Below are 15,357 nucleotides of genomic sequence, written 5' to 3' on the forward strand. Positions count from 1 at the left end.
ACAAACAGAAATCAAAACGACTGCGGCTCTTTGTGGTCCGTTATATCCGCTAGAAGGAAATCGTCGGACTTCCAAATCATTCAGGCGGGAAGAATGTCATGAATCTTACCATTCATGTAGAAATGACTGATGAGATATCACTGGGCGGCCAGCTGGTGGCGCCGTCCAAGGAAAGTATAAATACTCGGGCGTGGGCCCAGCATGCTCAGGACATTTTTGTAACCAGGAACTAGTGATGTAACTAGAACTCATGGTTGTGAAACAGTTGATTAAAGCCTTGTTTTATACTCAAATCAAGTGCTTAGTAGTTTTCTTACGTCAGAAACATTTTCTCTATGTCTACCCTATTAAACCCTTTCATAATATTATTTCAGTATACCTGATCTTCCCAGAAAACCACTAGCGGACTGACCTGACTGAAGGCTGAAGAAGAGATCCTCATCCTCCAGTAATTCTTGGACACAGTCCAATCTCGTGTTAATGGTCTCCACGTCGACCAGGGGCTCCAAGATATTCGAACGAAGTCTGCGACTCCCTCCGGCCGTCTTTGTGTAATTCAGGACCCCGTACAGCGTGTGATTATTTCTGCAAAAAAAACACACAAACAAAAACCTTTTACTTTGGAAAAAACAAGTCACAGCTCAACAAAGCAAGTGTTAGGAACAGGAGGGGCCCAGTCAGACCCTCGATCCGGTAATTTTGCTCTCTGATTTTTTTTTTGCTCGCAGCAGTGTCCTGGAGATTAGTTTTTAATTCTGGGAGGCTCCAGGGCAATCCTGGAGGGGTTGGCATTCCTACTGTGGGGAGAGGAAGGTAGATGGGTTAACGTTTCAGGTCAATGACCTTTTGCCAGAACCAGAAGGTGATACAGATGAACAGCTGATAAAGAGGAACAGAGAGGCAAGCGGAAAACAAAAAAAGACTTGCATTTATAGAGGGGCATTCATGACCTCAGGACATCCTAAAACGCTTTACAGCCAATGAAGTACTTTTTTTTGAAGTACAGTCACTGTTGTAATGTCGGAAACGCGGCAGCCAATTGGCGCACAGCAAGCTCCCATAAACAGTAATGACAATAATGATCAGATAATCCGTTTTAGTGTTAATTGAGGGATAAATATTGTCCAGGACACTGGGGAGAACTCCCCTGCTCTTCTTCGAAATAGTACCATGGGATCTTTTACATCCACCTGAGAAAGCAGAAGGGGCCTCAGTTTAATGTCTCATCTGAAAGACGGCACCTCCAACAGTGCAGCACTCCCTCAGTACTGCATTGGAGTATTAGCCTAAATTTTTGTGCTCAAGTCTTTGGAGTGGGACTTGAACCCACAACCCTTCTGACTCAGAGGTGAGAGTGCTGCCCACTGAGCCACGGCTGACAGGACAGTGAAGGAAACCTGTTGCCCTTACCCTTGGCCTACTTGTGACTCCAGTCCCACACCAGATGCAAAAATAAGACTCAATTGCACCAGGTGTGCAATGCAGTGGAGGACAGGAGATAACAATATGACAGAAAGTGATGATGGTGCAAGACAGATGGAGGCAATGATGAGAGAAATTAGAGAAAGATGTATGTCAGACCCAGAGGAGGTGTCAATGCTTACAGAGACTATCAGAGGGGAAGGTAAGCATAGAAAATGTGGCAAAACAAGATGGCTCCTGTGGCCCAGGAGTACGTAGGAACAGGAGGAGGCATAAGAATATAAATGTAAATGTAACACCGCTATTCAAGAAAGGAGAGAGAGAGAAAACAGGGAACTACAGGCCAGTTAGCCTGACATCAGTCGTCGGGAAAATGCTGGAATCAATTGTTAAGGAAGTGGTATCAGGGCACTTAGAAAATCATAACATGATTAGGCAGAGTCAACATGGTTTTATCAAAGGGAAATCGTGTTTGACAAATTTATTAGAGTTTTTTGAGGATGTAACTAGCAGGGTAGATAAAGGGGAACCAGTGGATGTGGTATATTTGGATTTCCAAAAGGCATTCGATAAGGTGCCACATAAAAGGTTATTACACAAGATTAGGGCTCATGGGGTTGGGGGTAATCACAGAAATCACAGATCACAGAAACCCCACAGTGCACATATCCCACCCTATCCCCGTAACCCCACGTATTTAATCCCCCTAACACTAAGGGTCAATTTATCATAGCCAATCAACCTAACCCGCACATCTTTAGACTGTGGGAGGAAACCGGAGCACCCGGAGGAAACCCACGCAAACACGGGGAGAATGTGCAAACTCCACACAGACAGTCACCCGAGGCTGTAGCATGGGTAGAGGATTGGTTAACGGATAGAAAACAGACAGTAGAGATAAACGGGACTTTTTAGGTTGGCAGGCTGTAACTAGTGGGGTGCCGCAATGATCAGTGCTGGGGCCTCAGCTATTTACAATCTATATTAATGACCTAGATGAAGGGACCGAGTGTAATGTATCCAAATTTGCTGATGATACAAAGCTAGATGGGACAGTAAAGTGTGAGGAGAACACAAAGAGTCTGCAAAGGGATATACAGGAAACTTTGTGCTATCCGGAGGTGAGCTATCCGGCAATCTGGAGCCACCGGCAAAAATCAGCAGCTGTTTTTTATTCTTTTTGTTTGTTTTTTTTGCTTTGTTTGAACAGTCAAGCTGTGCAAGGTCTGTAGCTATAGCAACAGCTTCAGCTACAGAGCTTGCAGGCCACACCCGAGTGTTTAGAAGCTGTTGCTAAGCAACAGTGTTTGTTGTCAAATACGGAGATAAGAATCTCCGTATCTCTCAACATTAACTCTGGAGAGTACGGCAGTTTTGAGGCAACGGCAGCAGCTCGGTCCCATGGGTGCCGGATAGCACAAAGTTTCCTGTAGATAGATTAACTAAGTGGGCAGTAAGGTGGCAGATGGAGTATAATGTAGGGAAATGTGAGGTTATTCACTTAGGTGGGAAGAATAGAAAAACAGAATGGCCTAGAAATTCAGTATCGCCACGTTTGGGACGCTACAGCCGGGCATTCGCTAAATTTAGCGGCCGGTGCAACTTAGCGCCACCTTCGCCGAAATTGAGTTGCATCGCCCCAAGAGGTTGCTGCTGCGCTAAAGCAGGCGGTGCACGACTATCATAAGGCGCTAAGCCGGCGAGCCGAGGCGCTATCACTGTGGGCGGGCGCAGCGCAAGTGCGGCAAGTTATTGATTGAAGGCAGACACGCTGGCGCCGGTCACCTCTTAAAGGGGGAGGGTCGATTTGGATTGCAGCCACACCCTGCACATTGGAGCCCTGAATCTAGGCCTAAACAGAGCTGCTTCAAGAACGCTACGCCCATGACTATGGAGAAGGCCAGGGAGCGAGCGCAGCGCTTCAGCGAGGGTGCCCTGAAGCTTCTGGTTGGCGCAGTGGAGCGCAGGCGACCTGTCCTCTTCCCTGACAGTGGCAGGAGGCCGCTGCCTAGCGAGTACAGAAAAGCCTGGAGGGAGGTGGCACACAGAGTGACCTCCAGCAGCATGGTCTCCAGGATACCCACGCAGTGCAGAAAAAAGTTCAACGACCTCACTCGGGTTGTCAGGGTGAGTACTCTTTCCAGTATCCTCTTCATCCCTGCATGGGCACCTCACTTTACGGCCAAAGGGTCCTGAAAGCCCCAATGCTTTGGGACTCTCATGAAAATCACATGCACATTCACCACTTTACACACTGTCAGGGCTATTCGACCATGGGAGACAGTGCAGGCAAGATGAGGGCTTGACACTGTCAGGGCTATTCGACCATGGGAGTCAGTGCAGGCAAGATCAGGGCTTGACACTGTCAGGGCTATTCGACCATGGGAGACAATGCAGGCAAGATCAGGGCTTGACACTGTCAGGGCTATTCCACCATGGGAGACAGTGCAGGCAAGATGAGGGCTTGACACTGTCAGGGCTATTCGACCATGGGAGATAGTGCAAGAAAGATCAGGGCTTGACACTGTCAAGGCTAGTCCACCATGGGAGACAGTGCAGGCAAGATCAGGGCTTGACACTGTCAGGGCTATTCCACCATGGGAGACAGTGCAGGCAAGATCAGGGCTTGACACTGTCAGGGCTATTCCACCATGGGAGACAGTGCAGGCAAGATCAGGGCTTGCCACTGTCAGGGCTATTCCACCATGGGAGACAGTGCGGCAAGATCAGGGCTTGACACTGTACTCAGAGGCCGTCCTTTCTCTTGCAGGGCAAGCTGGCCCACAATTGGAGGCAGCAGCGACGGACCGGGGGAGGCCGTCCTGACCTTAAAGACCTGAGCGACCTGGAGCAGCGAGTGGAGCGGATAATGGGAGGCCGGCTGATTGGCCCCGTCGCCACTGGAGATGCTGACCCCGTTCTGGACAGCAATGGTAAGGTCATCACCTTTTTGACCTCTCTCTTTCCACTTGTGCCTCACACCAGCATCCTTTGCCACTCTCGAACCAATGCAGTGCATTGCAGCACTCATGCCTCCCTCACTGCCGCCCTGTCCTCACTCTAAAGTAACTCCTGTGCCTCCCTGCTTTCAGATGATGAATCGCCAGGTGAGGAGGCGGGCCCTCAAGCTGGCACTGCGACTGATTCGGAATTCGAGGAGGAGGAAGAGGAAGCCGGCCCATCAGTGCCACCCTCAGCCGAGGCAGCCCATGGCCATGATGGGGACACGTCTTCCCTGGAGGGGAGCAGGGGGGAAGGGTCTGATGACGGTGAAGCTCCGGGGCCCAGCGGGCTGCAGCAACGCGGGAGGGGTGGGGAAGCTCGGCGGCCTTCTCCCCGGAGGGTGAGTGCAGCCTCCAGTCCTGCTACGGTGAGCGCAGAGGAGGTGCGGCTCCTTGGTGAAATGGGTGCCCAGGCTGAGCGCAGGCACATTGAGCTCATAGCTGCAGTGGCAAGGATGCCTGACTCCATAGAGTCACTGGCAAGGAGTGTTCAGGAATTCGGGGCAGCACAGGCCAGGAGTCTGCAGGACTTCGGGGCAGCACAGGCCAGGAGTCTGCAGGACTTCGGGGCAGCACAGGCCAGGAGTCTGCAGGACTTCAGGGAAGCACAGGCGGCTTCCAGCCAAGTGCTTAGTCGTGCCATGCAATCACTGGCTGGTCTGATGCAGACACAGATCAGGGCCACACGGGCGCTAACTGCTGCCACCCTCGCTGGATCGGCCAGGAATCGCCGGGGCCCTCGCCACGCCGCAGCAGATTGCTGCGCATGCTTCAGTGCTGGCCCGTGCGAGTGCCAGTGTATCGGCCGACCAGGGAGTGCCTGTGCTCTGTCAAGTTGGCAGCATTCCTGCTGCCAACACTGTTACTCCTCCACTGCAGCTGCCACCACCCGTAGCACAGACTGCTGCCGCCCAAGAAGAGTTGGAGCAGTCAGCAGCCGGGCCCTCCAGGCCCAGAGCTGGTCCAGGCCGTCCCCCAAGGGCATCTGCCGACTCACCATCTGACCCTCAGTAGCCTTCTCCCAGCCTTGCTGCAGCCACTGGGGTCCCATTGAGGAGGAGCTGTAGGGCGGGAAGGGGCAAATCGCACAAGCAAGGCAGATCACCCTCACAGCGGAAAAAGTAGGTGTGGCAAAATGTTTTTTTTTATATGAAGGCCGAGAATGTTGTGTTTGTTTTTTATATGAAGGCCGAGAATGTTGTGTTTGTTTTTTATATGAAGGCCGAGCATCATGGTCATTTTTGTTTAACTGTTTTTTTCATTTTCTCCAGGTTGAGAGAGCCAGTTATGTGTCTGACTGTTTTTTGGGGGGTTTCTCTGTATTTGTTTGTCATGCGGGAAGGGCACAGAGTTTGTAAAATAAAAAATTGTCTTTATTCAGATTGTCCATGTTTGCACTTTGAACTATTTGTTGCCTTGACCGGCTGAGGGTTTGCGGAGCGGCTCCATTCATGTTCTTTCAATGTCACAAGCCATTCCCTGAGAGGGGGCCTAGAACCGAATTGCAATAATCCGCCGACGGACGGCCCTTGCACTTTGTGCCTCCCTCCCGTCTTGGTGCTCCTCCTCCTCCTCCTCCTCTGGTGGTCCTCCAATGTCTGCTGGCAGTGGCTGAGCCCTGAGGATAGCCAGGTTGTGCAGCATGCAGCACACTACAACGAAATGGGAGACTCGTTCAGGCGAGTACTGAAGGGCTCCCCCGGAATGGTCCAGACAGCGGAACCGTTGCTTGAGCACGCCGATTGTGTGCTCAATGATGTTCCTGGTCGCTTGATGGCTGTCACTGTATCGTTCTTCAGCAGGGGTGCTGGGCGCACGGAGCGGGGTCATCAGCCAGGTGCACAAAGGATAGCCCTTGTCACCGACAAGCCAGCCTCCTGGGTGAGCCGGGGCTTCGAAAATGTCTGCCACAGAAGTCTGGCGCAGGATGAAGGCATCGTGGCTGCTGCCTGGAAAGTGGGCATTGACAGCTAGTATAAGCTGCCTGTGGTCACACACCAACTGGACGTTGAACGAATGGTATCCCTTCCGGTTGCGGTAATCCTCGGCATTCTGTAGAGGTGCCCGCAAAGCCACATGCGTGCAGTCAATGGCGCCCTGGACCATGGGGAAGCCCGCTATTCTTGCAAATCCCATTGCACGCTCTTGCCGCTTGTCCGGGGTCATGGAAAAGGAGATGTACTGACATCTCCTTCTGAAGAGGGCATTCGTCACCTGGCGGATTAGGCAATGTACCACGAACTGGGAGATATTGGCAATGTCCCCAGTAGCGGATTGGAAGAAGCCGGTGGCATAGAAGTTGAGAGCCACTGTCACCTTCACTGCCACCGACAGAGACGTCCTGCTCCTCAGCTGTGGCTGCAGATCTCTCTGAAGCAGGTGGCAGATCTCAGTGACCACCTCCCTTCTGAATCGCAGCCTCCGAACACACTGCTCCTCAGACATGTTATGATATGAGAACTGCTGGTGATAGACCCTTGGTGGGTAAGGCCTCCTGTGCCGACGCCTGTTGGCCCTTCTCCGTCTGGCTATGACTGGTACTCTCTCTCGGCATCTCTGAGCCCCTTGAATGCAATGCAGAAACCCAACGTTTCCACCCATTGCAGCCCCCATTATATGTGGCGACTCAAGGCTATGGCACTGAAAGTTAAATCCAAGTGCAAAGCTCTGGCCTGAAGCCAGAAGTACCTGTGTGAGCGCTGAGTCAAAGCAGAAAGCTCTCTCCCTTTGTCTCTCTCCAAATCTCTCTCTCTCACACAGGAGTGGAACAAAATGGCTGCCACAAAGAATGCAGGAAGAGTCCCCTTTAAATAGCGCCCCCCGCACCCCACAGCGACTGGGAACTGTTACATTCAACCAGTCGCTGGGGGCGCCAGGCGCATAGAAGGGGGGCGCCACTGAAGTTCCGGTTTGGGGCGCTCCAAGGGCGTTGCACCATCAAATGACGTCAGGATCTGCGCGTACAGCTGAGCGGGCGCTGCGGTTTTGCGCCACTGCTAAATCTTGACTGAAGTTCGCGAGAGGCGCAGATCGCGCCACGCCCGGGCGCTAGCCGCTTCACGCCCCACTTCTCCTCCTCCTAAGGCGCTAGCGGCTGGCGCTAACAACTGAATTTCTAGGCCAATATTTTTTAAATGGTGAGAAAATTTTAAATGTTGGTGTTCAGAGATTTGGGTGTCCTCGTGCAAGAAACACAGAAAGCTAGCATGCAGGTACAGCAAGCAATAAGGAAGGCAAATGGCATGTTGGCCTTTATTGCAAGGGGGTTGGAGTATAAGAGTAAGGAAGTCTTGCTACAATTGTACAGGGCCTTGGTGAGACCACACCTGGAGTACTGTGCACAGCTTTGGTCTCCTTATCTAAGGAAGGATATACTTGCCTTGGAGGCGGTTCACTAGATTGATTCCTGGGATGAGAGGGCTTACCTATGATGAGAGATTGTGTCGAATGGGCCTATACTCTCTGGAGTTTAGAAGAATGAGAGGTGATCTCATTGAAACATACAAGATTCTGAAGGGGATTGACAGGGTAGATGCTGAGAGGTTGTTTCCTCTGGCTGGACAGTCTAGAACTAGGGGGCATAGTCTCAGGATAAGGGGTCGGCCATTTAAGACTGAGATGAGGAAGAATTTCTTCACTCAGAGGGTTGTGAATCTTTGGAATTCTCTGCCCCAGAGGGCTGTGAATGCTGAGTCTTTGAGTATATTCAAGGCTGAAATAAATAGATTTTTGGACTCTAGGGAAATCAAGGGATATGGAGATCAGGCGGGAAAGTAGAGTTGAGGTTGATGATCAGCCATGATCTTATTGAATGGCGGAGCAGGCTCGAGGGGCTATATGGCCTACTCCTGCTCCTATTTCTTATGTTCTCGTTCAGCCCCTTTAGTCTGCCCCGTAATGCAATTAGATCTTGAGCTGATCTACATCTTAACTCCATTTACCCGCCTTGGTTTCATAATCCTAAATGCCCTTGCCTAACAAAAATCTATCAATCTCAGTTTTGAAATTTTCAATTGAAGCCCCCAACCTCAATAGCTTTTTGGGGGAGAGAGTTCCAGATTTCCACTACCCTTTGTGTGAGGAATTGCTTCCTGACATCACCCCTGAACGGCCTGGCTCTAATTTTAAGGTTATGCCCCCCTTGTTCTGGACTCACCCCCACCAGAGGAAATACTTTCCATCTACCCTATCTATCTACCCTATCAAGTCCTTTAATGAACTTAAACACCTCAATCAGATCACCCCTTTAATTGTCTATACTCAAGGGAATACAAGCCAAGTCTATGCAACCTGTCCTCATAATTGAACCCTTTTAGCCCCGGTATCATTAAGGTGAATCTGTGCTACACCCACTCCAAGGCCAACATATCCTTCCTGGAGTGTGGTGCCCAGAACTGAATGCAGCACTCCAGGTTGGGTCTGACCAGAGCTCTATACAGCTGTAACTACCACCCCTTTGTACTCCAGCCGTCTTGCAATAGAGGTCAACATTCCATTAGCATTTTCAATTATTTTTTGTACCTGTCCACTAGCTTTTAGTCATTTCTGTACTTGGGCCCCGAAATCTCTGCTAATCCACAGTTCCTGGCTTCTCACCATTTAGAAAATACTCTGATCTATCTTTCTTAGGTCCAACGTGGATGACCTCACACGTTCATGAAGGGTAAGTAAGGAGAAACTATTTCCACTGGCAGGAGGGAGGGTCGGTAACCACAGGACACAGATTTTTTAATTCATTTTTTATGGGATGTGGGCAAGGCCAGCATTTATTGCCCATCCCCAATTGCCCTCGAGAAGGTGGTGGTGAGCCGCCGCCTTGAACCGCTGCAGTCCGTGTGGTGAAGGTGCTCCCACAGTGCTGTTAGGGAGGGAGTTCCAGGATTTTGACCCAGCGACGATGAAGGATTGGCGATATATTTCTAAGTCAGGATGGTGTGTGACTTTGAGGGGAACCTGGAGGTGGTGGTGTTCCCATGCGCCTGCTGCCCTTGTCCTTCCAAGTGGAAGAGGTCGCGGGTTTGGGAGGTGCTGCTGACAAAGCCTTGGCAATTTAAGATAATTAGCAAAAGAACCGGGGGATGAGAAATTTTTCTACGCAGCGAGTTGTTGTGATCTGGAATGCGCTGCCTGAAAGGGTGGTGGAAGCAGATTCAATAGCAACTTTCAAAAAGGAATTGGATAAATACTTGAAGGGGAAAAATTTTACAAGGCTATGGGGAAAAAGCAGGGGGAGTGGGTCTAATTGGAGCTCTTTCAAAGAGCCGGCACAGGCACGATGGATTGAATGGCCTCCTTCTGTGCTGTGAGATTCTATGATTCTATGAATTTGGACTGGCAAAAGTGCAACCAAATCCATTTGTTTCCATCTAACTTCCACCTGATAAAAATGGGCAGCTATTTCACCGACACCTGGAAGATTCCTCCCTCAGATAACTGGCTTGGCTGTGTACCTGGGATCCCTGTTGTTAATGATCAGTTCGAGCTGCTGAGCTGAGGCCGAGTCAATCATCGCTGTCTGTTCGCTCCCTTTGAAGATGACTTTAAGGGACTTTGGAGCGTAAACCGTATTCTGGATGAATTCGACATACTTCAGCAAGGCTGCAGCTGCTGCCAAACAGTAATACCTGCAAAAGTAATGTTAAAACAAACTGTGGCATGCCTCAAAATCTTCCCTTTTTTCTTTTCACAATGATTCCAGGTTACATTGAATTTTCAGCACAGAAATAGGCCAGTTGGCCCAACCAGACCATGCTCCACTTGAGCCTCCTCCCATCCTTCCTCATCTAACTCTATCAGCATAACCCTCTATTCCCTTCTTCCTCATATGCTTATCTAGCTTCCCCTTAAGTGTATCTATACTATTCGCCTCAACTTAGTAGCGAGTTCCACATTCTCACCACTCTCTGGGTAAAGAAGTTTCTTCTGAATTCCCCATTTGATTTCTTGGTGACTATCTTATATTGATGGCCTCTAGTTTTTATCTTCCCCGTAAGTGGAAATATTCTCTCTGTCTACTCTGTCAAAACCTTTCATAATTTTAAAGACCTCTATTTGATCACCCCTCAGCATTCTCTTTTCAAGACCCAGCCTGTTCATCCTTTCCCGTAAAACCTCGCAGTTCTGGTATCATCCTTGTAAATCTTTTTTGCACCATCTCCAGTGCCTCTATTTCCTTTTTATAATATGGCGACCAGGACTGTACACAGTACTCCAAGTGTGGTCTAACCAAGGCTCAATACAAGTTTAGCAGAACTTCTCTGCTTTTCAGTTCTGTCCCTCAACAAGTGCAAGGAGCTCATGGACGTCTTTGTCTCTAAGATTGAGACCATCCGTTCAGCTGCCTCTGCTACTTCCCTTCCTTCCACTAGCCCACCAGGCCAAACTTCCTCTAAGGTTCCCCCCTGCCCTAGCCCTGAATTTGCATCTTTCTCCAGATTCTCTCCGATCTCCCCTCATGACCTCTCAGCACTCATCTTGTCCACGAGACCCATTTCCTTCTCCCTCGACTCTATTCCTACTAAACTGCTGACCACCCAACTTCCTTTTCTGGCTCCCACGTTAGCTGATATTGTTAACGGTTCTCTCTCCTCAGGTACTCTCTCCTTCAAATTTGCCGTCATCAGCCCACTCCTCAAAAAAACAACCCTTGACCCCCTCCGTCCTTGCAAACTACCGCCCCATCTCCAACCTCCCTTTCCTCTCCAAAATCCTTGAACGTGTTGTCGCCTCCCAAATTCGTGCCCATTTTTCCTGCAACTCCAGGTTTCTGCCCCTGCCACAGTACCGAAACAAATCTTGTCAAAGTCACAAATTATGTCAACTTTCCCTCATTTTAATTTGCAGGGCGATGGATCTTACTGGCAGCGTTGCCGGACCTGGGAAAATGGAGGACACCGCGGGACCCGCCACCAGCTGACGAAAGAGCGGCGGCCGCCCTTTTCACTATTTTGTGCCGGTAATGGGTGGTTTAAAGTGCCTGAATTTTTAGTCCTTATTTTCCAAGTAGCATGTGACCTCCTTATTTTTCTTACCAAAATGTAATACCTCACACTTATCCCTCTGGAAATAAACCCATTTATCTATATTGTAATTCATTTGCCAATTAACATAGTAAGAACTGCTGATTGGCAGAAGCAGTGCCATTGGCGCGAGTACCCCATTGGCTAGGGCCAGGAAAGATTAGCAAGGGCTCATGCTCCTGATCGTTGTCCAGCCACCCCTGGGGAAAAGAGTGAACATCAAGTGAGGATAGGATCAGGCTTGGCTGTGATGCCCATGCAGTTGAAAACCTGGCAACAGTCACTGTTAATGACGGACACTTTGGTGAGGTGCCCAGAGAACCACAACTGCAGTGGAAAGCCAATGTCTTCAGGACAGGAGGGTAGTAAATCAGCAAAGAAACTTATATACAGGAAGCACTCTCACCTCTGAGTCAGACGGTCGTGAGTTCAAGTCCCACTCCAGAGACTTGAGCACAAAATCTAGGCTGAGACTCCCAGTGCAGTACTGAGGGAGTGCTGCACTGTTGAAGGTGCCGTCTTTCAGGTGAGACGTTAAACCGAGGCCTCATCTGCCCTCTCAGATGGGTGTAAAAGATCCCACAGCCACTATTTTGAAGAAGAGCAAGGGAGGTCTCCCCAGTGTCCTGGGCCAATATTTATCCCTCAATCAACATCACTAAAACTGATTATCTGGTCATTATCTCATTGCTGTTTGTGGGATCTTGCTGTGTGCAAATTGGCTGCTGCATTTCCCTGCATTACAACAGTGACTACACTTTGAAAAAAGTATTTCAGTGGCTGTAATGTGCTTTGGGGCATCCTGAGGTCGTGAAAGGTGCTATAAAAATGCAAGTTCATTCTTTTGTTTCTTTAAAAGTATCTATTAATAATAATTAGCCGTAAAACAGTTAACGTTGAGTTTCAGGCCAGCTGACTTTAATTCTAAACTTAATTCCGTACTTCATCTGAATCTCCATTAGCACAGTGCTGAACTCGGGCGTGCAAAGATGCTCAATGTATTCCAGTCCCTTTGTTTCATTAAAGTACTTTCTCTGAACAGTACTGAGAGCTACACTCTGTGAGAAAGAGAAAGAAAACATTCAAGAGCTGGAGATTTTTCAGCCCCACGCATTGGCTTCCCTACAATGTTTCCATCAAACTTAGCATAACAAGTTTATTCACTGTTTCCGCACAAACATATTGCATGGCTCAATATCAGCGGTGTAATCAATTGCAGGCCAACTCCAAATGCCAAACTCTCCAGTGCTTTAACTCCATCAGGTTTTTTTGTTTACTTTCTTCAATTTAAACTGGATATATATCCCCAATTAATGTTCACCATAAAGCGTCAGATGGCTAACCTTCCTCTTGGATCCCTCTCAGAGCACCCAACAGGTGCCGTATACCTAAGAAGCCCGTCTCTGTAACCTCCTCCAGCTCTGCATTCCTCCTACTCTCACCTCTTGCGCATACCCGATTTTCATCGCTCCACCATCAACTGCCTAAGCCCTATGCTCTGGAATTCCCTCCCTAAACCTCTCTCCTCCTTTGAAATGATCCTTAAAACCTACCTCTTTGACCAAGCTGTCCTTATGTCTCCTTATGTGACTCGGTGTCAAATTTTGTCTGATAACGATCCTGTGAAATGCCTTAGGATGTTTTTACTATGTTAAAGATGCGGTATAAATGCAAGCTCTTGTTGTTGTAAGGGAGAGGTGCCAGGGTCCGAGCCCGTTGCGTGACCCAGGCACACTTCCAGCACTGGCCCGCCCTCTGACAGGGCCTTGCGTTAGGATCAGGGTGGGGTCGGATACGCTCCTAGCCCCCATCATTAGGCCTCCTGGATACTGCTGGAGAGCGGCAGCTATCACCCCCTCAAGCCCAAAAGTTCATCTGGGAGAAATAGGAGCAGGAGTAGGCCATACGGCTCCTTGAGCCTGTTCCGCCATTCAATATCATGGCTGATCATCCACCACAAGTCCACTTTTGCGCCCAATCCCCATATCCCTGGATTCCCTTAGTGTCCAATAATCTATCGATCACAGTCCTCTGGGGCAGAGAATTCCAAAGATTCACCACCCTCTGAGTGAAGAAATTTCTCCTCATCTCAGTCCTAAATGGCCGACCCCTTATCCTGAGACTATGACCCCTAGTTCTAGACTCTCCAGGGAAACAGCCTCTCAGCATCTACCCTGTCAAGCTCTCTAAGAATTTTATACATTTCAATGAGATTACCTCTCATTCTTCTAAACTCCAGAGAATCTAGAAGGGGGGGGGGGAGAAGGTTAAAAATACCTGCATCAATCTTCTTTCTTTGGCTTTCTCCTAAGATCCCCACAGACCCTTCGGTCCACTGAGGGTCCTGGCACCAGCTCCACTGCCAGGTTTCTTCGGGTGCCCCCCCCCACCCCGTTGGGCACTCAATGGGCAGGCGCTGAGCAAAGTACATTATGATGTCCGCTAATGTCAAACCATCTTTCTGAACTGGGACCAATTGATTAGCTCTTTCAAGGAGCCAGCATAGGCACGATGGACCGAATAGCCTCCTTCTCTGCTGTAAAATTCTACAATTCTATGATTTTCACAGAAGAGTAACGTGTAACTCAACAACAACTTGCATTTATATAGCACCTTTAATATTCTCACCACTCTCTGGGTAAAGAAATTTCTTCTAAATTCCTACTGGATTTCTTGGTGACTATCTTATATTGATGGCCTCTAGTTTTGTTCTTCCCACAAGTGGTCAAAGAGATAGGTTTCCTGGACTGTCTTAAAGAAGGAACGAGAGGTAGAGAAGCAGAGAGGTTTAGGGAGCAAACTCCAGAGCTTAGAGCCCAGACGGCTGAAGGCACGGCCGCCATGGTGGTGCGAAGGAAGTGGGGAATGCGCAAGAGGTCAGAATTAGAGGAACGCAGAGATCGCAAAGGGTTGTAGGGCTATTATAACACTGTCTATTATGTTGTTCAAAAACCAAAACACAGATCAAAAATACTGTTGACAAGCTCTGCATCATTCTTACCTTGAAGTTTTCTGTGACGAGAGTAAACAGTTTGGTCCCACTTCCTCTATCACAAGTGGTATTTGACATTATTATTTCTAAAGGTGTTAAAATCTGCAGCTTGGTGATAACCTGTAAAACAAACACAATGCAAGACATGTCTTCATCCAGTGAAATAAATGATACAAACCAATTTGATTTTAAAAAGTAGCTACTAATAATATTTTTATTGTATAAATTGTAAACTATACAACATTATATAAAGCAGTTCTGACGAAAGGTCAGTGACCTGAAACATTAACTCTGTTTCTCTCTCCATAGATGCTGCCTGACCTGCTGAGTATTTCCAGTATTTTCCGTTTTTATTTCCGATTTCCAGCATCCGCAGTATTTTGCTTCTGTATTATAAAACAGGGCATCAGAAGCAGGAGTTTCCCAGTTCAGGGCTCGGTCTGTGCTGTTAGTGGATTCCAGGCCAAGTGCCAGCTGGATGACTGCAATCAGACTCTGCACCCCTGGGATAGGGAAGGGAAAAAATCAGGCCAGGTTCCCGCTCCTCAATGTCATCCAGTGAATCCTGCTGGCAAATGTAGGTGTGGACTTTTGGAGGAGAAAAGGATGGGACTCGCCCGTGGCGAGGATGATACCAGAACTGCGAGGTTATACCTATTCACTCTTGAAAAGAGAAAGGCGAGGGGTAACCTAATAGAGGTCTTCAAAATTATGAAAAGTTTTGATAGAATAGACAGAGAGAGAGATGTTTCCACTTGTGGGGAAGAGCAAAACTAGAGGCCATCAATAGAAGATCGTCACCAAGAAATCCAATAGGGAATTCAGGAGAAACCTCTTTACCCAGAGAGTGGTGAGAATGTGGAACTCGCTCCCACAGGGAGGGGTTGAAGTGAATAGTGTAGATGCATTTAAGGGGAAGCTA

The 15,357-nt window shown here is 48.7% G+C and overlaps 1 protein-coding gene across 1 annotated transcript in view; it reads right to left on the reverse strand.

Annotated features, from left to right (window-relative positions):
* The window catches only part of msh4 (mutS homolog 4), a 99,492-nt gene that overhangs the window by 66,093 nt on the left and 18,042 nt on the right, over positions 1-15,357 (reverse strand). The window contains exons 4-7 of the mRNA XM_085983551.1: positions 14,445-14,555; positions 12,386-12,501; positions 9,875-10,048; positions 413-585 (exon numbers count right to left, since the gene is read on the reverse strand). Coding sequence (XP_085839677.1) covers positions 413-585; positions 9,875-10,048; positions 12,386-12,501; positions 14,445-14,555 — 574 coding nt within the window. The remainder of the gene's footprint in view (positions 1-412; positions 586-9,874; positions 10,049-12,385; positions 12,502-14,444; positions 14,556-15,357) is intronic.

The sequence above is a fragment of the Somniosus microcephalus genome, chromosome 3 (genome assembly GCF_052327205.1).
Source record: "Somniosus microcephalus isolate GS21.2 chromosome 3, FLI_Smic_1.0, whole genome shotgun sequence".
NCBI lineage: Eukaryota > Metazoa > Chordata > Chondrichthyes > Squaliformes > Somniosidae > Somniosus > Somniosus microcephalus.